This window comes from Protopterus annectens, chromosome 2.part2 (assembly GCF_019279795.1).
Source record: "Protopterus annectens isolate FY-2018-M chromosome 2.part2, PAN1.0, whole genome shotgun sequence".
Classification (NCBI taxonomy): domain Eukaryota; kingdom Metazoa; phylum Chordata; order Ceratodontiformes; family Protopteridae; genus Protopterus; species Protopterus annectens.
In genome coordinates, this window is record NC_056730.1 from 929,708,076 (window position 1) to 929,734,637 (window position 26,562).

Sequence of the window (26,562 nt, forward strand, 5' to 3'; positions counted from 1 at the left end):
GTTTCAGGCTGGCCAGTAAGCAGCCTGGTATGTTATCTGGCTCCACAGAAGCAGTGATTTTGGCCTTGGATAATGCCTTGAGGATTTAAAGGAGGGGTGTACATGTGAGTAAGAGCTCTGGGAATGTAGGAGTGAAGTCAGAGCTAAATTTATTTGCTAATTGATTGGTTATGTACTCTGGATACGCGTATGTGATATAATTTACTATTATTTTTGCAAAGTGCTGGGCATTGTTTCTAAGGTTTCTAATATAGTTAAAAGAAGGCTTTGTGGTTGTCCTTTGCCTGAGTGGCTGTTTTTCCCTCATATCTGGCTTTGGTTGATATGATCAGTATTCAGAGTTCCATGTTTAGTTTAGCAAGAGCTTTTTTTGACTTTTGAGAGTTACATTTATTTTTATGAGTAATGAGTTTTTTCTTTTTTTATATAGCCTGTCTATATTTGGGTTCCACAATAGGGAGTTTGTTTTTGCATTTGACGGTGTATTTACTTTGGGGGGGGGGGGCAGATGCATCTGTGCATCTATTCACATGCATGGAATTCATTGCTAAAGGATCCTGCTTAAGCAGTGAGGCATCAAGGTGGAAGGGGATGTTGAATTTAGCCAGGTCATCACTTATTTGGTGTAATCTGTGAACACCAAGGGATTTTATGATAATTATGTTTTCAGTCTTAAGGCGAATGTAACTGATTTGTGGTCCAATTTTGACCAGAAGGGGGGTTAAAACTGATAGGGAGCAAAACTGTCTCACAATGGTGAGGACCAAGTGCAGGATTTTATTGCCCCTGGTTGATATGTAGACTAACTGGTTTAAAGGGTTTGGATTGTTGAAGCCCAGCAATCTCTGGGCATAGATGTTCGAGGATGTATATGTCTTCCAGTTAATGGAGGGGTACTTGAAGCCACATAGGTGTTTGGCTTAATGCTGGGACTCCAGACTAGTTAGGTAGGGCTTATAGGGTGAGGATGACATAGATAGGGTACTAAAGTTAGTCATGATATAGTAAGGGGTCTTGTTAATATTAAGTCAGATATGGGGGAGTTTCACATTGTTGTCTTGTCTAACTAGTCAGGAAGTGAAGTGGCCTTTTATAGATATGGAGAAACCATCGCCTTTACTGCATTCATCTAGTACTGTAAGCCTGAACATGTGGGAGGTGTGGTACTGTCAATGATCCTGAACCAGGTTTCTGTGATGCATGTATCAGTGTTTTCCAGGGTAAATAGGACTTGTAGATAGTGTATTTTTTTTTTAAGCCACCTAGCATTGAGCAGTAATACCTTTATGTTCTCCAGATTCTGTTTTGTTACATTGGAAACTTTTGAGGACTGATGTTGTCTAAAAAAGGCACTGTGATGATGGACACCATTTTAGCCAATATACAAAAAGTCTTGGGGTGAGGGGAGTAGGTACAGACCATTCTGGGCAAAGCAGTTAGGATGGTCTACCATGTCCTCCCAAGCTGATATATATTGGACCCCCCCTTTGAATGACACCAGAAGCTAAGGTTATTGTTGAAGTCAATCATTTTTTGGTTGTATTGCTTCATCATTCTTGGTGATAGTAAAATGTTACTCAAGGCTAGATTAATGCTTACCTTGGGCTCATATTCTAAGAGCTTCATTATGTCCTTCATATATAACAGGGAGATGCACCTCAAGTCATTTATACCCACTTGCATTATGACAGTGTCATATATGTACTTGTGGTGCAAGGACTTGATTGCTTGTATGATATTGTGAATCTTGGCATCTGATAGGCATCTGAAAATGACCCTCACATTACACAGCCTGGTGAGTAGTGCTTCAGTGTGTCTCCACTGCGAGACGCAGTGATGCACCATTCACCACACTGTTGCACAATCTGGTGACTTTGTACATCAGTGTGTCTCACAACAGAGTCACTTATGACTATGATGCTGGAGTGTATGGTGGTTTGCCTTATGTGCTTTTGAAGTGAGACAGTGCGACTCCTATGTGTAGGTTTCAAGGGGGGTGCTACCTGTGTTGTGTGTTTGTGAGATTGCTGAGGATACTTTTTTCTTAGGTTACATTTAGGAGGCCTTTGAGTTTTAGTTATATATATAGGTCTGTTTATGTGGTCTGAACTGTGTATGATAGGTTTAGTGGGGTGTTGCGTGGTACTGTTAACCCGATCATTATTTGTAGTGTCTTCATATGAGAGTTTTGCTTCCAGTAACATTAAATAACTGCATTATTCACAAGTTGTGTCATTTTGTTTAAGTAACAAAAAGCAAGAATCTCCAAAAGCACAGATGAATTCTGTGCATGAAGCCAATAGGACAACAGGTAACAACAAAGAGAATCCAGTTGTGTTCAACCAAATTTTTAATTCAAATGTAGATAATATAAAATTAGTTGAGCTCTTTCGTTCCTGACATAAGGAACTTCATCAGAACAAATTATCTAAAATACAGAAATCATTCTAGATATTTAAAAGTAAAACCACACCTCCAAAACGATTAAAACCAATGTGATCATATTACTGATTCGTCACATTTTTAAGGCTTAGAATTTTTAGAGGCAAACCACATTTTTTTTTGGATGATAGCATTTCCAGTCTCTTAAGTTTTAGTATAGCAGCAATGGAACAGGCATCCATCCAACCTGGTGAATGTGTGGCACCCAGTAATAATTGCCACTTTAGTTAATTTTTATCTAGGTGCTCATTGACCAAGTAACCCCTAGGATCAAAAACTACCTGTTCAACAATAGTAAACTTGAAAAAATAAATTCCGATGCCCTGGATCAACTAATCCATAGTCCAACCAGAGGCTCCAATATCCTGGACCTGGTCATTACCAACATGGGAAATCGATGCTCCACACCAGTGGTCACCCCCTCGTTGGTTAGGTCTGACCATAAGCTAATCACCTTTGACATCCACATCCCACCCCCAACCCCCAGTAAGCAAACATCCGTAAAAAACTTCTCCAAGGCCAACTTCATGCTACTCAAGTCAGAAGTGACAAACTTCATGACACCCATGCAGATGGGAACTGAAAGTTTGACTGCCGAATCCTGCATTAAAGCACTGTACGAGCACATACACTCGTTCATGAATCGTGCCATCCCAACTAGATCTGAGACACTCTCCTCCAAAAAAAGGAAGCTAATCTGGTGGTCCCCTCTCATAAACAAACTATACAACAGAAGGAAGAAACTGTTGCAGAAAAGAGGAAACTTCCAGGATGCAAAAAACTCCCTTACCACCCTCAGTAAGAAGATGAGATCCCCCATAAAATACTCCAAAGCTAGTTACGAAAATAAAATTGCCAAAGATTCCAAAGACAACCACAAGGCATTCTATAGCTAGGTCAGGAATCTAAATGGCAATGCTCAGGTCTGCTCTGAGCTACAACAGAATGGCATTAAATATACTGATCCCAAGGACATTGCCAATATTGTGGCAGATCGATTCAGTGCCAACTTCACCCCCATCTCACCCCCTAAAGGGCCCATATCAATACCGAGAGATTGCCAAATTCCGGTAATCTTGGCCACACAGGTAAAAAACACACTCTCCAAAACTAAAAATACAGCATCCATGGGACCAGACAACATCCCGGGCTGTGTACTACATGGACTACAAAATGAACTGGCACCTCACCCAAGTGTCATGTTTAATCATAGCATGACGTCAGGCTTTGTGCCCACTGAGTGGTGCACAGCTACAGTTATCCCACTCCACAAGGGGGGGGGGGATCCACCTTGGATCCTGGGAACTACCGTCCCATCAGTCTGATGAGCCTGATATGCAAGACCATGGAGCATATTATCATGGAACTTATAAACAAAGACATTGGCAACCTTCAAACACTGGACCCCACACAGTTTGGGTTCATGAAGGGTCGATCGTGTCCACCTGAATGACTTCTTCGAATCAGTTTCCAGAGCCGTGGTTGAGGGTAAGGTGGTCCACACAGCCTATGTGGATCTTGCCAAGGCCTTCGACACCATCCCCCACTCTGGAATCCTAGATAAACTTACTAAGCTAGGCATAAATCCCTACATCATTCGATGGGTTGCCAACTGGCTTACTGACAGAACCCACACTGTAAACGTAGCCGACTCCAAATCCAGCTCCAAACAAGTGGAGTGCCTCCGGGTTCAGTCCTGGGACCGCTCTTGTTTGGCATCTGCTTCTCTGAAGTACAGGCCAACACTAAGGGACTCTGGCTAACAAAGTTCGCAGATGACTGCAAACTGGGAGCCATTATTGATTCCCCAAATTATGTGGATATTCTACAAAAGGGCCTTGCAGAAACAGATGCTTGGTGCCAGAGCCATGGGCTCAAGCTCAGTGCCAAGAAGTGTATAGTTATCCCCTTTGGGAAAAAACATGTACCCATGAATTACTACATAGGTGGCAGTACATTAAACACCAAAAGTGTGATAAGAGACTTGGGGACACAGGTGGACAGTGGTCTCACCTTTGATAACCACATCGCCACAACAGTCAGGAAATCCTTCTATGTGGCACACCTCATCACTAAGGGCTTTTCATCCAGAAAAAAGGAGGTCATTGTCCCACTGTACTCATCCCTCATTAGACCCAGAGTACAACGCCACATTTGGTATGTACCTCACAAGACATCTGCAGCAACTGGAAAGGCCACAGAAACACCTCACTAAAAGAATCACAGGCCTAAAGCAGATGCCCTATGCTGACCGACTGAAAAATACTCCAGCTATACTCTGTTGCATATCATCTACTCGGAGGCAATCTCTGCGTAACATACAAGGCTATGTCAAACCCAGAGCTGTTGGACATGCTACACTTAAAGAAATCCCAATCCATTAGAGCCACATGTTTCAGGGACCTAAACCTTGTCATCACAATGAACAAAACCTGCTGGAGGGATAGGTTCCTGACCCAGAGACTCCCCATACTCTGGAATAGACTGCCCATACATGTCGATCAGAGAGCCTCCTTGGCCCCCTTCGAAAGGAACTTAGACGACTGGATGGTAGGTAGGGAATTTACCCCAGGAATCATATAATTCGCCCTGCTAGACAGGGGTCCAGGGAAGTAAATATTGTGGGAAGAAATAGCCAGGGAATTGTTATGGCTAGGCTTGTACAGGCCCTAGGGCCGATAGCCTAGTACCAAAGTATGAAATGTGTTAGAAATTGTGAAGTGTGCCTATATAAGGCATTTCTATTCTTGCACTTTTTAATGTTAAGTAGGTACTTGAAATTCTCTCTTTTAATCTCCTAGAGGTTTTGCCCACATAAAATACCGAGCATGTGTTACAATGGGCCAGATAGATGACTTGTTTAGAATTGCATGAAAAATGCCCTTTTATAGAATAGGTGCTACCTCTGACAATAACTTGCTTTCCCACTAGTATGTTGGGGCACTGTGAGCATCTCCCACATTTTATCATGCCTTTTTTTCTGACTGCTCCAGTAATGTTTTGAAAGATGTATTCTTTTTATAAACAACATACGGTCTATCTCCAGTTTTATTAAGAAATTCATAATCACTGGAAAAATTATCCAAGTCTTTTTAAGGCAGTTAAAATACCCTAACTGTCCAAATTGTAAATGGTAATAAAGCACTTGTGCTGTTGGTTCAACAGGTTCCCTCCACTGCTGTTGGCTGTATCAAAATTGTTTTTAGTGGGATTAAAATTGGGGCATTTGTCCCACCTAGAATAGGTTTGTAAAATCTTTATTCTTTTTGTAATGAACTCCTGTTTTATTGGTTCCACAAAGGAAATAGGATAATCTCTCCTAATAAGCATGCTGTGGATGCTGTCAGACTCCTCTATAAAGGTTTTTATGTCTGTAATCATCCTGGACATTCTCACTAGCTGCCCCTTCACCTTTGCCTTTTTCTGATGCAAAGGGTCCCAGCTCAAGAAATACAGATAAGTATTAGAAAAAGCAGGTTTGCGGTAAATGTTAGCAAAAAAGGACCCGTGTTCATGTTTTTTGGTTAATTCAACATCTGAAAAACAATTTTTTTCCCTGTTGTAGGACCATGAAAATCTTAAAAAAGGGACAATATGTAATTAATGTAAAACATTCCACCAATCTCTTTTCAGAGTCTGTCCACAAAATAAAAATATAATCCAAAAATCAAGCGTAAAAGAGGGAGGGAGATGAATTACATTTTGAATAATATTTTAGTCAGTGTTGGGCCTTTTACACTCATTTTGTGAGCCCAATTGCTGTCTTTTGAATTGCATATGGATTAACATTTAGCTGAGATAATTTATCTATGATAAATGAGTATGGGATGGTGTTCAAGATATGCGGTGTACTGATTTGCCCTCCTCCATTGCTTAAATGACTCTCTAGGTGGGACAAATGCCCCAGTGTTAATGCCCACTGACAATAATGCTGCTACAGCCAACACCAGTGTAGTGAACCTGTTGAACCAACAGCACAAGTGTTTTATTACTACTTACAATTTGGACGGTAAGGGTATTTTTAATTGACTTAAAAATAATTGGATAATTTTTTCCCTCTGAGTATGATCTTCTTAATAAAACTGGAGATGTATTCTTTTTATAAACAACACATGGTCCATCTTTCAAAAAAGTACTGGAGCAGAATGCTGTTTTGGAAAAAGGCATGATAAAATGTGGGGGGTGGTCAGAGGTAGCACCTATTCTGTAAAAGGGCATTTTTCATGTGATTCTAAACAGGTCATCTGTCTGGCCTGTTGTAACACATGCTCAGCATTTTATGTGGGCAAAACCTCTAGGAGATTAAAAGAGAGATTTATGAACTCCTACTTGACATTAAAAAATTATCTGAGTAACCCACCCTTGCGCCCTATTGTTGCTGGTGAGGGTTGGGCGATACAGCGTTGTTCTATCTTTGTGGTAGAGAAAGTGAAAGTTATTTTATCTTTGTTTCCTAATGTTTTAAAAGACACTAAACAGTTTTTAAGAGATTTATATGAGTTTTCAAATCAGAATGTGAATATTCAGGGCTGTTTGCTTGTACCTTTGGACGTCAAAAATTTGTTTACATCTATTCCAAATGATTATGGCATTGAATCCTTAAGGAATGTGTTAGTACACAAGAGTGAATTTATGACTGCCACTATTAATATTATATGGCTTTTATTGGACCTTATTTAAAACAATAATGTCTTTATGTATGCAGATATGAATACAGATATGATATATTTACAACAGTGGGGAGTTGACATGGGCACTCCATGAGCAAACTCCTATGCAAGTCTTGTCTTGAATGAATGGGAGAAGAAAAATATGCTATCAGTTAATATGTATTCCAAACATATAAAATGTTAACATCTCTTTGTCAACAATATTTTTCTTATATGGGGAGGCCCTCAACAAGAGCTAGATGCTTTTGTGGTATATCTAGATAGTACCACTGATTTTTTTGAAGTTTACTGTGTTATGCATCCCATACTGATATTGATTTTATAGATGTACACCTTGATATTGATTCCACTGGAAGAATGAACACATCTCTATATCGTAAGAATTGTTGGAAAAATAATGTATTAGCCCGAGAGAGCATGTATCCTAGGCACATTTATCCTAATATTGTAAAAGGTTAGTGTTTGAGAGCTTTTTGGTTATGTACTCAGGAATATGAGTTTGCAAATACATTAGAGCTTATGACAAATAATTTTATACAGAGAAGGTATGATAAAACCATTTTGGATAAAACTATAAAAACAAATTTATGATGGAAGAACTACGTACAGACCTTTCTTCTCCCAAAGTGTTGGCACTGGCAATTATGGTGAGACTAATGAACATTGAGATTTCAGAATAAGGTTTAGTACTAAATACACCAATGAATGAGGTCTGATATGTGACATTATACGTAAGAACTGGAAATTCTTAATGATAGATGAGAAGACAGTTTCTTTTGTGGGTGAATCTCCCTGATTTTTCTTTAAGAACTCTCTGAATTTAAAAAGACAATTATGCAGAATTAATTTAATAATAATAATATACTATCAGAAAGAACAGGTACATATGCTTGTCGCACATGTCGTGTTTGTTCATTTATGTCTAAGCAACATGTCTTTAAAGATCCACATGTAAATTTTGTATTTAAACCTAATAACTATATGGATTGCCATACCAATGATGTGGTTTATTTAGCCACATGTAGCCTCTGCCCAAGTTTCTATGTAGGTAAAACTAACAAATGTTTAAAGATAGAATACTGAAACATTTATATGATATTAAGGTGGACAAAGAGAAGAATGACTTAGCTAAACGCATCAAAGAAAATCAAGGGCATGCATTCTTTTTTAGAGCATTACAATGTATACATCTAAATGACATTGGTAAATTTTGCGTAGAAGGCTGAGTTGCAATGGATTCTAAAGTTACAAGCCGATAGACGTCCAGGTTTAAATGGATGTATTCCTCTTAAACCTGCATTGAAGGCACATAAATTGATTAAATGATGTATTAATGTGATTGGTTTTGTTTTTAAAGAGCAGCTTGGATTCGTTGGCTGTGTATTTAAATGTTTCACTGGAATCTTGGTGTTTAGATCTCATGAAGTGTTTGGTTGTAAACGTGAAAGCACTTGTCTTGGTGTCATGCTGGTTTTTGTTATTTTTCATTGTGCCTATATTTACAGCATAATCCTTCAACAACTATTGGATCAGTTATTTGTTCAGACATTAAAAGATGCAATGGCAGTTACTGGATGCCACACATTCACCAGGTTTGAAGGATGCATGTTCCATTGCTGCTGTAGACTGGAAATGTAATAATCCAAAAAAGTGTGGTTTGCCTCTTTAAACATTCTAAGCCTTAAAATTGTATTGAGTCAGTAATATGATCTTATTGGTTTCCCCTTTTTGTAGGTGTGGTTTTACCTTTAAATATCTGGTATGATTTCTGTATTTTAGATTTGTTCTGATGAAGTTCCTAATGGCAGGAACGAAAGCACTCAACTAATTTTATATTATCTTCATTTGAATTAAAAATCTGGTTGAACACAACTGGATTCTCTTTGTTGTTACCCCTTTATCCTATTGTCTTTACCACACGGAATTCATCTGCATCATTTTAAGTAGTTAGGTGGTTGTTAGTAAACATGAGACAATTGCTTTATTGTCTCAGCATGCCTATTTCCACCTAGCTGGCTACAGACAGTGCAAATCCATTGCTCTATATGCTTATTAATGTGGACTGAAGATTAACTAGTTACCTATGAGGTTTGGAATATATTGCAGGAGATGCTATATGGTAATTCATACAGCTGTACTGAGACCAGCACTTTCTGAAGTTAGGAATCCATGAGCCCTAGCACCTTTTCTTATTAGAAGCAAACGAGTTGCATTAATCTGAAGCTGGTTCCTGAGAAGTAGTATTAACCCAGCAATTGCTGGATTCAGCACACTTGATGTAGTCTTCTCTGATGTAGTCTTCTCTTGGTAGATATCCTGGATAGGATCTACAGCACCTAAGATGCACAAAGACCCTGAAGAGGTTCTCTCCAAAACTGCAACCAGACAGTTTAGTGAAGCCTGGCAGACACTCTCCTGTCAGAGACCAGCAGGAATCAATGCCCCTTTTCTCCTCCTTTCACCAGAAGCAAAATGGTAGTATTCATCCAAGATGGCTCCTGTGAAGCAATTTCCAGGCTTTCTAATGGTTGGTAATCTGTAGGAAGGCTGGAAAGTAATGTCCCTCTGCTTCTTTTCTCATCAGGAGTAAAACAGAAGCATTAATCCCAATGTGATTCCTGAGAAGTAGTTTCTAGGCTCTCCAGTGTTTGATAGTCCAGTCCCAGGATTTACAGATTTTAAAAGTAAGATGGTAAAAAAAGACTAATACTCTGACTATAGCAGCGTGCATTGAGTTGGGTGATATGAAATCCACGATTAGTCAAGCTTTAAGAGTCTAATGGGAGGGCCTTCCCAGTTTGATATTTCAGAGCCCTATAGAATGAGCAATGAGATAAGATTGGGTGGAGCTTCCAAATTTAAATTTACATTAGAGCTGGGCAACTCAAAGGCTATCACTTTAAGGTGAAATAGAATTTAAAGTGATTTTTTTAATTTTTTAAGCTTACATTTGCACCACACCATGTGGTGCAAAAAGTGCCAAACAGCACCTCTGACCGTTAGGGAGCATTTTTTTAATTCAACTTGAGAGAAGAAAAACACTTTTAAAAAGTCTTGCTTCATAAACTGATGTCACTAAGAAAAAAACTTTAAACTTTGTGGCGCAGGTGTAGTAAAAACATGCAATGCATCTGTAGACTATATTGGGTGGAGTACTGCCCATGCAGGAAGGTGCTCTATTAAGATGGATGTATGCACCACGAAGTTACTCCAAGGGGAATGTCATGTTAGGATTTATTAAATTTATTTGGGCTGTGGTTTAATTAAGCAATAACCCACGGCTGGGTGTTGGTAATGCTGAATTTACCCATGGTTGGTGTGGTTTGGTCATGAGGGCTTGACCTTTGTGACCAAACAAAGCCAACCGTGGGTAAATCCAACATTGCCCACACTCAGCCGTGGGTTATTGCTATTATACAATGACATTATTTAAGAAAAAAATATTTACTTTTCTTAGCTCATTCACTCCGGAGCAGCTCAGAAAAGCTGCGTGCTTACTTCCACCATAAGAACAACAGTGCAGCCTGAGCTTATTTTCAAATAATCCATTTGTAATACCTTACAGAAAACAAATGTTTCATAACTCTTTAACCATAAGAGCTAGAATAAAAATGTAAATGCAAAAGTTGTTCAGCAGACACTGACCTTTCCACCAGTGTAACGTATCTAAGTCATTATTAAATATTTGCCAAGGAATGCTGATACTGTGCATATTTTTTACCTTTTTGTTAAAACAAATCACAATATTTTGGTGAATGCACCATGTAGATCCATACAATTTGTAATTAATTGGTTTGTATGAATGTCAGCTTTAAAATGATACCTTAACTGTTACTGTGTGATGGTCTTTTATGGCGATATTCACAGAAATATGATTAGTATTATGTTTCTCAGAATTTATAAATAAACAAAGCATAATATCTCACCACCTGCAACAGACAGAGACTACATATCAGTGTACAAGTTGTGTGGCTCAATGTCAGCTTCAAAATGATGCATCATTTGTGTCATCACCATGCTCCCTTGCAAAGATATGGGCATAATAATGAGAAATATGGTAAATGTATAATTTTCATAATCCTACAAGACTAAACAAACTGTGATATCTGTGCATGTGTACAGCATACAGCCACAGTTCTTTTACCATGTTGTAAGGAGTAATATTGTCTTCAAAATGAGGTATTACTTGGGACATTCACATGCTCCATTGCAAAGTTATTTACCAAAATATGAAAAAAAATCATATTTTTCATAACTTTAGTCCGAAAAATCTCTGATAGCTGTACATGTGTACAGCATACAGACACAGCTCTTGTATAATGTTGTAAGGACTAACACTGTCTTCAAAATGAGGTATCACGTGGCACAAGTACATACTCCCTAGCAAAGTCATTTACCAAAATATGAAAACAATCATAATTTCCAGAACCGGAGTCCTAAACAAACTGTGATATCAGTACATGTGTACAGCATACAGACACAGTTATTTTATCATGCTGTACGTACTGATGCTGTCTTCAAAATTAGGTATTACTTAGCATGTTGACAACTTCCCTAGCAAAGTTATTTACCAAAATATGAAAACAATCATAATTTCCAGAACCAGAGTCCTAAACAAACTGTGATATCTGTACATGTGTACAGCCCATGGAGACAGTTCTATTATCATGTTGTAAGGACCAACACTGTCTTCAAATGTGGTATTACTTAGCATGTTGACATGTTCCCTAGCAGAGGTACAATTACAATTCTTTTACTGTGTTCTAAGTAGTGAAAAAGGTTTATAAGTAATATAGTACATTTTCACTTGCCATACTGCTCCTACTTGGTCATGGTTGTTTTCCATCCTATGTCACTAGGTGCATGTTACAAATATATCATGCATTGCTGACATCATGCAGTAATTCAGAAAAATATGAACCATATAACCACAATGGATACCTTCATCTGTATCCTGCAATAGATAGAATAGTAAAAATGAAAGAAAGGGGGGGGGACTTCGGCATGACTCCGCATTGACAGAAACCAAAACCTGGCATGTGCATTCATCGATGTGCTAACTACTTTTAGTAATGTGAAGAACAGTGGCGGCTGCTGAGAGTTTTACCTGACAAGTGATAATGACTCAGTGTTGTACTGTAACTGCACTTATTGTAAATGAATATTGTGATAATGACTTGCATTTCATTACTGCAAGGTTTTGCATGCTCAGACTAAGGTAATAATTTGCACATAATCTGTTGAGCAGACATTCCTTACATTTCTGGTGCAGGTTTCATATAAGACTGAGTCATTACCAGTCTGTCAGGAAAAGACTAGAGTAATTCAGTAAAAGTAGTATAACACATATATTGCTAAGCACTTCCTCTAACTTCGATTCTGTACATAACCGACAAAGCCAGAAATATTGTCCAAAATGTATGCTTGATGTGTGTGTGTGTGTGTGTTTTATATAATATGTGTGTGTGCATTTATATATATATATATATATATATATATATATATATATATATATATATACATATACACACACACACACACATATATATATTTACATATACATACACACATATACATTATATATATGTGTGTGTGTGTGTGTGTGTGTAATAGATTATATATATATATATATATATATATATAGTATATATATATATATATATATATATATATATATATATATATATATATAGTATACTCTTATTACTTCCCCAACCAACCTGTCATTTAAAAAAAAATTACACTTCCCCTTTCTGGTTTGGCACCTATGCCTGTAATGAACACAGGCAACCTGTAAATGTTTCATCTCCCAAGCTTTTGCTTACACTTCTCAAGGTTATCAGAACTTGTCAGAAATGTGGGATGCATGGCTAGGCTTAAAAAGGCCCTTGTGGTCATCAGCCTAGTAAACACCTATGAACACATGAACAAATGTTTGCATCACTTTCCCTCTAAAACAATTAGTCTGGTCTTAAAAATCCATGGTTTCTGTAAGTAATATATAGAAAATTGTACTGAGTAGAGTAGAAAGAGTATAATTGTTCATCTCTGTCCATGTGTTAGCACAACTTAGATATATGGCTGGGAATCAGAAATTGTACCCCAGGACTTACCACTGTACTATAAATGGACAGAGGCAGCTCTTAAACTTTTTATTCCATGCATGGCACCCCCCCAAATAATCTGTGGTATGATCCCAGTTATTCTCATTGGGGATAATATACAATTATCATCCATGGGATGGGTAAGGACAATATATAACCATGTGGGATAGGTTATTTTGAATGCTGAAAGGCTAGCCTGGTACTTACCTCGTCTGTATAACCAGATACTTTCAATATAAGGACCCCCCTACATTATCACGATTACAACCTCCTACCCCCTACATGATCACATGATTACAACCTCCTCTGACACACTGTCTCAATTGCATTTCTTTTACTAATCTAAATTGCCATCTTCCTCTACCAGCACCATGTCTTTTTACCCCACTTTGCCCTTTAACTCATTTTCTTGTGGGGAGTTCTGGAGGTTTAAACTGGCTTTTGAGTCATAATAATCACAAAAAGTATTAATTTTGTATTAATTTATAAGCAACTTACAATATCTCCGAGCAGCATTTTGTTTGTCTGTATGTGAGCTTATATTTGAGACTACGTAGTTTTGACTGTTACTTGGTTGTTGAGATATTTAGAAAAATATGAAAATTATGACTGTATATGTGTGTGTGTGTATAAATATATACATAGTATAAGAACAGCAACCACTCCTGAAATATATTGATGAATACATTAAAAAAAATTGTAAATGCAGTCTAATAAGGATGAAGCCACACTTTTGCCTGTAGCTAACCAGAACTACTACCAAATCTAATGTCACCAAATCACTCTAGGAATTAAAACATCTTGGGATTGAGTACACTTAACCACATTTCTATCCATAGAGGAGTAATTATAAACAATCTGGTTAATGCCACTGTTTTGGTATTGCTGATTGTCATAGTACCATATAATAGTCTGAACAGAAGTAAAGTTTAAGGAATTGTTTTCAGGAAGTCGGTTATGAAATGTCAGCTTGGCCTTCTTCTCAGTAACAGATCAGGTCAGAAAACTGGGGGAGATATAATAATTCTAGTAAAAAAGAAATGTCAAAAATAATAAAATTAATAGGTGCAAATGCATCTATGTTTGAAGATGCCCCAAACTGGCTTATAACTAAGCTGGTCATAAGCAACCACATACAATTACTGAAAACTGTATTTCCCTTGCTCCAGCCACTGAAAACACCATACCTGACATCCTAAAGTTGGCTAATAGAGGCAGTACAGTGATTACATGAGACTTTAGTATTGATCATCTCTGGCTAAGCACTTTGTATCGCAGAAAAACTTAATTACTAATTATGTTTCCCATTGGACCAAACCCCTCAAACAACAACATGTCTTTGCTTTATTTATTAATAACCAGCACTCCATGCAGCCATAAAATATAACTTGCCACCCAAGCACCCTCAGCAATTGCTTGGCTTTACAAGAAATGTTATAAATCCAATAGCACCCAAAACAAAATCAAATAAATGTAACAAATAAAAAAAAATCCAGAACTAAGTAGTGACCAGTGATATAAGATTGTTGACAATTTAGATTGGTCATAACTTTGTCAAAACCCAGATCTATTCCAGACCTCATGATTGTTTTATACACTTATTAGTACAGTCATTGACAAAGTTTTTGTGGGACATACAAATGTATGAGGGGGCACCACCACCCCTGGACCCTTCAACCTCTGCACTACTGTGCAATAATCACAGACAAAGGCAAAAACTACTGAGTAAAAAGATTCAGAATCATGGGCAGATTTTAAATATCCATATTCCATATTTAGAAAGTTGCTAGAGTGACAGGTTTTGCTATGAAAACAAAGTTGCTGTTACCGATTGCGCAAAGGATTATGGGGCATGATCATTACTGGTTGAAAATATCAGTATCCTAGTTGCGGTTATACATGGAACTGCTTAGCGCCTGATTTTGCAGATATCTACAGTTGTTCTTTTTTTTTTTTTTTAAAAGAAAGTTTAAGTGTAAGAGGGTTAGGAATCAGAATATCAGTCAACACCACTACCGTAAACTAGCAGTAAAGAAATATTTCTACTGAGGAAATGAATAACTGATAAAAACTTCAGTGTCTATACGGCTCTGTTTCAAACTTGCACCTCAATATGCTGCCAAATTTCCAAATGCCACGAGTGAGCAAATTGCTGTAGCAATAGTATACAAATTCTTAAACCAATCACGCCCGTAGTTTTTCAGCACACTAAAAGCTGCCATTGAGTGCCACTTTTAAATAAACCATTACGGAAATGCTATTGTAACTCAAAGTGCTAAGAACTGCAGTAACCTGCTGCACAGATGTATTACAGTACTAACCTTCAAAAATACATGTACATAGAGGGACACACAGATGCATACAGTCATTTATTTGCTCACTCTGGTTTAAGTCTGCACCTACACTACAGCTTTCCTAGGACTCCAACTCTGTTGCACAAAAGATAACACCAAAAACATCCATAAAACAAGCAAGACATAAATCACAACCTTTGTGAGCTGTGAAAAAAAGAAAAAATAATGCATGCATAATGACAAGACTACAACTACAAAGAGCAAAAAGAAACCATAAACAAAAACGAACATTATTCAGATTTTTAACAGTCTTCACTGACAGTTTATGCATAATGCTTGATGGCAAATACTTCTTAATCCGTACAATAATTTTGCAGCATACACTTCCTAGATTATGCTGTTCTCCCTAAACAACAAAAATAAAATAAATGTGCTTCTTATACTGTACCAGACTTGCGTCCCTGAATTGTCCCTTGCATTGTCGTCACTTTGGGTTATTCTGTGCCTGAGTGATGAATCCTCTTGCAGCGATCTGATTAACTGACGCTGCTTGCATCACCAGCTGGGCCAATGAAAGAATATGGGCTAAGCAATGGTGTTTGCTAGATGTTCATCGTGTTACCCTGCTGCAGTCATCACACTTGGGTTATCCTGTCGTCAGGCGGTCCCGCAGTCGGCCGGATTTCCAAAGTCTTGGTCCGACGTCGGTTGCTATCACCTCATCCCTGACGTCAGTGCGCCAGGGGTACATATATTGCAACCGACGCCATTTTCTCCAGTCTTTCTTGCCGCGCGGTGCCCGAAGCAGAAGCAGTTCGCAAGTGCCGGTCGGCCGACTCCTGAGATTTTCGAATTCGAATTTCAGACTGAAGTCTTCTATAAAGCTAAGTACCCCGTTGGGGAAACTTTTCTTGCCTCAGACCGATGTCAGAAAAAGTTAACAATTGTATTTCTTGCATACCTTGCCTAGGCCCTGATCACGACGTCACTTCTTGTCGTTTTTGTGCTAGATTTAATAAATGTACTATTAAAAGACGATTTGATTTCACACAACACTTTTTTGGTAGAAAATTTAACTATAACATGCCGTCGGAGCTTCCGACTACCGGCGTGCACAAAAGGCGCAGGGACAAGGACCGACAGCCCAGGCCTAAGCCCGATTCCGAGGCCTCGGTTGATCCGGTCTCAGGTTATCAGTGAGGCTCCGACGCAGCCTCTGACTACCGCAGTTCTGGAACCCGAGACCGCTACAGATATTTTGTCAGAATGTACTAGGCCAATGCAGCTTTTTACTTCAGGCCCTACCGATGATTTACCTTCCAAGGACGTCGGTACTTCTGAAACGCCATCGGTTTCTGAAGGCGTTTTCAGACCGACTCTTACAGTCAAAACGTTTTCCAAGTCGAAGACTCCTTCTAAATCGAAAAAGGCTTCACTTCAGTCTCCTGTTCAAGGCCCTATGCCTAAGAAACAGATGCTCAAAATGGCTGAACATTTGATTTCTCTTATCAGGGGTTCACAGCCTCCTCCTGACAAAAGGCCTAGACAAGAGGAAGATTCTGCTTCCTCTGAACAACTGTCTATTTCTTCGGATTCCTCTGAGGACCAAGACTATTCCTTCTCTCCTTATGAAGATTCTGATGCTGAGGAATCTATTCCCTCAGCTTCCCCTCCAGAAGATTACTCTTTTGGGGAAACTTTACACACTATGAGGGAACATTTTCACTGGGAAGGTCAGGATTACTCTGATTCCAAGAAAAGGCTGAGAGAGTTTCTTTTACTCACCCAACACAGACCTCTAGCTATCCCTCCTGTTTTGGACGTTGTGGATGATGTCTACTTAGAATCCAGTTTCATCCCTGACTCTCTACCTCCTGCCCCGGCCAAGCCTGACAGATACTACAGAGTACCTGATTCCCACAAATTCCTTTACAAAAGCCCAGTAGCTGACCCAGAGACTATCTCCCAGGGTCCCAAGGGGGCTAAGGCTTCCATGGCTAAAAATCCAGTACCTTCTGAAAGGGATTCAAGAGCACTAGACAGATGGGGGAAAAAGGTTTACACCTCAGCCACTTCAGCTATGAGAGCACTAAACTGTCAATTTCATATGCTTAAGTATCAGCAATTTCTGATCTCTCAGTTAAAACAAAAGATAACCACCTTACCTCAACAATCTGGAATGAAAGAAGTACAGGATTTGTTGCACGCCACCGAGCAGGTGGGCAAACATACCTTACAATGTGAGTTTGATTCTTTAGAGGCCTCCTGCAGAGCAGCTGTCACTGGATCAGTTATACGTAGGCATGCCTGGTTAAAAAAACAAAGTCTGCCTGATCATGTTAAAGCAAAACTATTAGATGCTCCCTTACAGCAGGATGTTCTTTTTGGTGTTAAAGCAGAGGAAGTTTTAAAGAAAATGGAAGATAAGGCGAAATCAATGCAGACAGTCAAAGATTTTCTACAAGTACAACCCCCTCGCTTCAGCAGAAACTGACCAACAAAAAAATGGTCCTTTCCAGCCACTGACAGGCCTCAGAGGGGTAAATACAGGCGCCCAAGGGGCAGAGGACAACCACAAGCTCAGTATAAGCCTCGCCAATGGGGCACTCCAACCCAGAAGGGAGGAGAAGACAGGTCTCAACCCACCAGAAGGCAAACTCAATGACTTGCACCTCAGCTGGCCAAACAAAGCTCTTTTGTCAGCCCCCTTGGGGGGAAAACTAGCACTATTTGCAGACAACTGGCACATGGTCACAAAGGACAAATGGGTCCTAGACATAATCTTACGAGGATACAGATTCCACTTTCACACCTTGCCAATAAAAAGAGGAATGCCAAACCTGCCACAAAATCAAAGGGCAGAGGCTCAAAAACAAATTACAGCTCTCATGGCCATGAGAGCCATTCAAAGGGTACCAACTCAAGAGCAAGGCCAAGGATTTTACTCAAGACTCTTCCTAGTACCCAGGAAAGAAAATGCTTGGAGACCAATTCTGGACCTTTCAATTCTAAACACTTACAAGTTCCCAAATTCAAGATGCAAACACTACAGCAGCTACTTCCCATGTTGGGCAAGGAAGCATGGCTGGTGTAACGTACCTCAAGGAGGCATACCTGCATGTCCCTATCAGACAAAGTTGCAGAAGATACCTCTGTTTCATTGCAGGTTCAACCCATTATCAATTCTCTGCACTGCCCTTTGGCTTATCTACTGCGCCCAGAGTATTCACAAAATGCCTGGCACCAGTAATTGCATACTGCAGACAAAGAGGAATTCAAATATATCCATATCTGGACGACTGCCTCATCCAAGCAGAAAGAAAAGACATTCTCTTACAACATCTGGCTTTTGTGAAGCATCTACTAAATTGTTTGGGGTACACAGTAAACGAAAAGAAGTCAAAACTAGTACCCTCACAAAAAATGACATTCCTGGGTGCCAGCTTGGACACAACAGCCCAGAAGGCTTATCTTACACCAGACAAGCAATTACAACTGACTCAGTATTTCAAGACAATGGCAACAAAGACCCAATTAACTGCAAGAAAAATTCTGCAGGCTTTGGGCTTCATGGCATCTTGCATTCTGATAATACCATTTGCAAAACTGCATATGAGGAAATTACAGTGGTACCTAAAAAGCATATGGTCTCAACACAGCCACAGCTTGGACATAGTGATATCTCTCATTCCCTGCCTTCAAAAGGAATTTCTATGGTGGGCACAGGCATGTCACCTCAACAAGGGTCAGCCTTTCATCTTGCCCCCACCCAGGCAAACTATCACAACAGATGCTTCAGACTATGCCTGGGGGGCACACATGGCAGGGCAATGCATTCAAGGCCTATGGACTGCAGAACAAAGAAAACTGCACATAAACCAAAAAGAGATGCTAGCTGTACAGAAAGCTCTGAAAGCCTTCAAGGATCTACTACAGCCAGGACAACTTGCAATAAAGACGGACAACACCACAGTAATGTGGTACATAAACGAACAAGGGGACACACATTCCTACCCTGTTTGCAGGCAAGCAATAATCTTATGGAACACAGCTCTGGCCTACCAAGTCCAATTACAGGCTCAATTCCTGCCAGGACAGAAAAACACATTGGCAGACGACCTAAGCAGAAACATCAAAGATCCCCACGAGTGGAAGCTAGACCCACAAATATCTACAATGATAACTCAAAGATGGGGTCTACCAAATATAGACCTGTTTGCCAGTCCTCAAAACTACCAGCTGACAAAATTTTGTACAAGGACATTCCACCATCAAGCTTGGAAAGTGGATGCTCTCTCCTTCAGTTGGAAAACCCTGACAGCATATGCCTTTCCTCCATTACCTGTTCTCACAAAGGTTCTTTTGAAGGTCAAAAAGGAGAAACCTCGACTGATTCTCATAGCCCCAGACAGGCCACGCCAGCACTGGTACCCGCTGTTGAAGAATATGGCTCACAGCCCACCATGGATATTGCCTCAAATTCCTCATTTACTCACGCAGCAAGACAAGCAGATTCTACACAGCCAGATCAAAACCTTAAACCTGGCTGCATGGCAAATCAATTAAGCATTCCACCAGCCCCTCTTTCACAAGCAGTACTGGATGTTATTCTAGAGGCCAGGAGGCCAAGCACCAGGAAGGCTTACTCGGACAAATGGAAAAGGTTTTGTGCTTGGAACCAAGCTAAAGGCCAAGACACAACTCAGCCTCATATGCCTCACATTCTGCAGTATTTAGCTGAGATGTTGCATAAAGGACTTTCCTTCTCCTCTATTAAAATCCATGCTTCAGCTATTTCAGCTCACTACGACACTAATTCACCTTTATTTTCAAATCCTCTTCTAAGGCAGTTCCTCAGAGGGGCAAAAAACATTAGACCACCTAGAAGAGCCCCTACACCAACATGGGACCTCAACTTTATTCTGGAAAAACTAACGCTACCTCCCTTTGAACCAGCTTTTTCTGCAGACCTTCAGTTCCTATCCTGGAAGACTGCCCTGCTCCTGGCAATAACTTCTGCTAGGAGAGTCTCGGAATTACGGCACTTATGGCAGTGGAACCTTTCCTCATTTTCCATCAAGACAGAGTTTCTCTACGAGCTAATACTTCCTTCATGCCTAAGGTGGTTTCCAGTGTAGCTTTAAATCAAACCATCCACCTACCCACTTTCTTCCCCAATCCACAGAACAAAGGTGAGAGACTCCTGCATTCCTTGGACATTCACAGGCAACTTTGTTACTACTTGGATAAAACTAAGGCTTTCAGAAAAACTGACCAGCTCTTTGTTTCCTATGCTACAGCTTCTCAAGGGAGGGCCATATCAAAGCAAACCATTTCTAAATGGATAGGCCATTGCATACGATTCTGCTATACCCATCATGGGAAACCAGTTCCTCCTACCATTAGATCCCACTCTACCAGGGCAACAGCTACCTCTACTGCCTTTCACAGGGGGGTTCTTACCAAGGAAATTTTAGAAGCTGCAACTTGGAGTTCTGTACACACCTTTACCAAACACGATCACTTACCTCTTTATTCTAAGTCCAGGACAGGCTTTGCCACTGCAGTTCTGCAGAGCCACATTGTCTCCACTAACCCTCTATGATGCCTCCACCCTACCTTAGCTTTGGGACTCAACCCAAGTGTGATGACTGCAGCAGGGTAACACGATGAACATAGTACAGTTTTGTACCTACCATAAATGTAAATGTTCGAGTGTTCACCCTGCTGCAGTCCAGGTTACCCTCACTCCAACCCCTCTGATCTACTGGCTAAATCTTTGCTATGCCTTTCTGATGTATTTGCTTATAGCTGAAGGGATTTTGTGTTTGTACAGTGTTCACACCTTTTGGTACTAATTCGGATCACCTTTTTGGGGGCACCTGACATCTGGGGCAAGAAAAACTGAAGAAAATGACGTTGGTTGCAATATATGTACCCCTGGCGCACTGACGTCAGGGAGGAGGCGACAGCAACCGACGTCGGACCAAGACTTTGGAAATCCGGCCGACTGCGGGACCGCCTGACGACAGGATAACCCAAGTGTGATGACTGCAGCAGAGTGAACACTCGAACATCTACATTTATGGTAGGTGCAAAACTGTACTTTATTTCTACTGCCCGTAAATAAACTTCTGGCTTTTAGAGGGTTCTTTTTACACTTCCTTCTATTTTTTTTTTATTTTGCTTTAAAGCAGGTGATGGGGGAATGCTGGTGTTTGTGCTTACTATAACCGGGAAAGCAGAGAAGATCGGCTAGCTGTGAACGATCACAGCCATAGAAAGGGTGCACAGCAAGCCAATTTATTAAAAAATTCCTCTTTAAACAGTACCTAATTCTACTGTAAAAATAAAGTTGAGAAGGTAATTAGTACTTTTTCACTTTAGTTTTCAGCAGTGGGAGTTGCATTGTGTTAGTGAATTTACTAGCGCTCCTAGACGACCTCAGATGTAATGTATCAGGGAGTGTTCAGATGTAACTTTAAATGCAGCCCGTGACTGTACTCTGGGTTAATGAGTTAAATAATATCTTTGTATAATGCCTCTGTGCTGCCCTTCCACATTTTGAATGTATCCTGTGGCTGTTTTGATGTACTGCGCATGCGTATGGGACTTGTCCCAATGCTTACGCAGTGCATCAGTGCTGTGCAACTGTTGCAATGGAGAAAGGAAGATCTCCGTTGCTACTTTTTTTTTTTTTTAATACAAAAAGGAAACCGGGACAGGCAAAATAAAAGGATAATCAAGCAAGTTTGTTAAGTTTTGCAAAACTTACCTGATTATCCTTTTATTTTTGTCTGCGCTGTCTCCCTCCATTGGTTTAAGTCTTCCGGTTTCTTTTTATAGTAAAAAAAAAAAAAGTAAAAAAATGCGAGATATACTAATGGGAAAAAGTCCGGGGGACCGGGCTTTTTTCCATTAGTATACTCTCTGATTTACAATGGGCACGTTGGTTGGGCTGGCCAGTCAGCATGCTTGTTTTTTTTAATATTTTAGGCTAGTCATTATATAATTAAGAAAGTTACAAAGCTTTTTATTAAAAATGGCCTAAATAAATAAGTACAGACAAGTGGAAAACGGCATTGCTGCACCACTTTCTCTCTGACCCATCAAATGCTGCAGTGCATTTACTAACATCATAAAATCACTGAAATATAGTAAGAGCAAAAATAATTGAAGTATCCAAACCTTAAAAGAATAAATTGAATCCAAAATCAAATGCAGTCATACATAGACAGCAGTCACATAGCACTTGCAAGTAAATAATCTTGTTGCCAGTGGTAGACATTCCTTTGTTTATTAAGATGTGCTGAATATTCTAACAAAAGGACTCCTCCTCCTCCTCCTTTCCTCAAGCAGTAGACAGCAGAATTTTATTACAAAACACAGAATCTTGCTCAGATGGAGAAGTTAAGCTCACTGGTACTTCGTAAGGTGCATTTTGTGGCTTTCATCTCTTTTGTGGAATATATGGAGACAAGGGACTTTGACAAGTTGAGGCAAGGGTGTCACTCTTACTTGCCATCTTTGCTGATAGTATTAGAATATGATTGAAAGATGAAGTAACAGGCTTTGAGATGCTGAATATTTTTCACAGTATGACCTGTGAATGGGAATGTCAGGTTTATGTAATTAAGTACAGCTACTGCTAGGTCTGCTTTAAAAGGCAAGGTATAGTTACTGCTAAGTCTACGTTAAAAGGCAAGGTGTAGTTACTGCCAAGTCTACATTAAAGTTAAAGGTGCATTTCCAGTGGACAGAACATCTTTCTGATTTCATTGCAGTTTACTGCTGGCACTTTTCCAATTAATGCATTAATTTTTGAGCAAATGTGTTTTCTCTTCCTTTCTCAGCAAACATTGGACTTTAGATGGTAACCAGTTCTGGATGGGACACAGTCCATTGCAGGATATGCACGCATGCCTGCATGCGTGCACACACCCTCACACATCCACACATGCACACTGCAGCTTAGTGGCATCTGTTTGTGTACTTAACAATCTTTGCAATGTGGGAGACAACTGGAGTCCTTGACGAAAACCTATAGTATATAGTATAGTATATGCAAATTCTACACAGAAGTGTCCCTTGCTTGGTACCAAGTTTTATGTGCAGCAAAACTAACTGCTTTATTACTTTACCGCTCCTGATTACTGCAGTACTATAGCTATCAGGTGGTCAGAGACTTGGGGTACAACAGTGTTAGGGTTGGCAGTGCTGTTGCTTATTTGTAGGTTAGTAATTTGCAGGATACGTTCAAAGCCAAGGGGCTTTTATGAAAGTCCATTGATACACAATGCTAGGAGAGAAGGAAAGATGACTTTAAATACAGAAAATACTCTGAAATTAGTGAGAACTGAAACTGCCAGAATTTTATCAAGTTGTAATATTTGAGAGAGCTGAGGATTATCACGGGTCTTAACCTGGGAGATATCATAGCAGCTTCTTAGTATGATTTTGAACATGAAGTTAGTTGAGGATGCAGTCTGTTAGTGTCCATTGATGTATGAATGAAGGAAGCTTTTTAAAGGAAGAGGTGTTCGGCTATAACTCTACACAGAGTTCAGCCATAAGCAAACCATTTAAAACAGCTTGGGTTGGAAGAAGTACCTCATGGAAATATTAAGTGAGAGATTTTTTTTTGTAACTGTAGTTTGATAAACAAATGTGGCTTTCAAGTACTGGTGAATTCTGTGACACTCATCCGTAGTTGCATGTAACGTTACCTGGTTGCTGTATTTTTGAGAAGTTTACATGTCTTCCTAGGCTGTATCTGCTTGTGAGTGCATCTTGTATATGAGATTGTTTTAGATACATTTTATACTATACTCCCTGATTCTCTTGGCAGTTCTGGAACATTTCTTGTTTTGAATGCCCACTTAGGTTTCACTAAGGAAGTGTTACGCTGTACTGAGTTGGAAAAGTCTGCAGTGGGGAAAATGTCTGTAATCATCAGCCAATAAGTGAATTACCAGCTGCAAGTGCCTGTCTCTTGTGCATTGTACATGTAGTAGTGATTTTCTTTGTTTGAACAAATGCCTACCACCTACACTAAATATCTGCATTCATATTTGCCAAATGCTTAGTAACACACAATCTTGATTGTTTTCAGTTTTTTTATGACCCCTTTCTTTCCTTTTACCATACTTTGCCATTCAGCTGTTACCTTCATTACCACAACTTCCTTGCCCTGAATCCCCTGATTGCTGCTTTCCAGGCTATGTCCAGATGTAACCCTTCATTGGATGGGCCTTCTGACTTCTCAGGAAGTTAAATTTGCAGTATTTACAGTGCTTGGAGAGCGAGGAATTCCATAGGGATTTGTGGATCATGGCACTGAAAGCCTTCAAGTGCATAGTTTTCAGGCAGTGTCCTATTCTGTATGAGCAGCGTGTGAATGATGTCACACTGTCATTACCACCCCGTGTTTGATAGGCCACCTGCAAGTCTCCTGTACAGCTTGTAAAGCCAGCTGGTTCCTCTATACATTTTTCAACATGACAGGAAAGCTGGCTACTAGCTGCTTATTCCCTGGCTTAATGCTGGAGTACCCCGAGCTTCTTGCTGAACATGGGTCACCAGTCACACAGACAGACTCCTTGTCTCTGCACCATTCGACTGGCAAACATGATCTTGCTTTTAGGAAAGTATATTGAGAAACAGTGGTCAATGTTTTATTCAGATAAAGAGCAATTAATAATTTTACAAGAATTTTTTGTAATTCGTAATTTCGTAATATCCCTATCACTCTGAGTACAATTTTATTTTTTGAATGCATGTCATATGTTGGTGTATTCAAATAAAAATGTCTAAATATTAAAAAGAGTTGAAACTGAAATACTTTATTACACAAACTAGATATTGATTTCTTTTATAGTAAGGAAAAGGACAAATGTTTTGAGTTGTCTTTCTATAGTTGCTTTGAGACACATGTTTTTGACCGTTAGAAAAAGTGTGCATTGTTTATATTATCAGAATGGTAAATTAATAAATGTGATTTAAAAAGACAGGAATGTAAGTTAAAAATAAATATTATTTTGTGTGTTCCATTTCCCTGTATTTAAATTAAGTAGCTCTTTGTTTTTTCACCAGGGGTGTGATGAAGGTTACATGAGTAAGACAGTTATGACAACAAAACCCATCAACTCTCTGTGTATTATTAAAACTTGCAGTGATGGAGATAACCAAAATGATGATACTTTATATAAAAATGAGGTAAGAACAGTTTTGATGTCAGATCCATCATTCTGATTTCCTTTTGTACAATGCTTTTAATATGGACGTAAGTCCCCTAACTGAGAACTGTACGTGAAAAGTAAGCATTTTATATACATGTATACACATATATATATATATATATATATATATATATATATATATATATATATATATATATATATATATATATATATATATATATATACATACACACACACACACACACACACACACACACACACACACACATATATATATATATATATATATATATATATATATATATATACATACACACACACACACGTGTATAATTTGTATATATATGCCTATGTCTATCTATATATCAATTGAAAACTACACCTTTGAAAGTCAAATGATCGAACAAAAATGTTCAAACATCAGCTGATTGAAAATGGACCAAAATGAAGTGAAGCTTGTGAACCCAGCATTCCCTGCTAATTGTAGATATCAGCTCCCAAGATTACAGTACAGTGAGGAAACTGTAAAGTCCTCGATCCCCAGTTCACTGTGATCTTGCACTAAGTGATGCTGGCATTCTTTGGTCAAATGCCTCTTCAACCAGTTGTACTACCATTGCAAACGTAGCAAATGTTTGACCAGCTATTGGTTTATAAATATATATACAGGTTGTGGTATAGTGGTAATTTGTCCTTTCTTCACTGTAGCGAGATCTCGGAGTTGGTACATACGAATAGCAGGGGTTGGGGGTGAACATGGGGCTGTTTTGGATTGATTTTTTTTTCCTGAATCTTTGTGATTCAAACTTTTCTATTCAGTTTCTAAGTGCTCAAAAGTTGTAGTTCGAGCACT

General features: G+C 39.2%; 1 protein-coding gene across 8 annotated transcripts in view; it reads left to right on the forward strand.

Annotated features, from left to right (window-relative positions):
* The window catches only part of ATG10 (autophagy related 10), an 861,182-nt gene that overhangs the window by 300,108 nt on the left and 534,512 nt on the right, over positions 1 to 26,562 (forward strand). For all 8 annotated transcript variants that reach the window (XM_044064249.1, XM_044064251.1, XM_044064248.1 and 5 more), the window contains one exon: positions 25,603 to 25,725. In XM_044064249.1, coding sequence (XP_043920184.1) covers positions 25,603 to 25,725 — 123 coding nt within the window. The remainder of the gene's footprint in view (positions 1 to 25,602; positions 25,726 to 26,562) is intronic.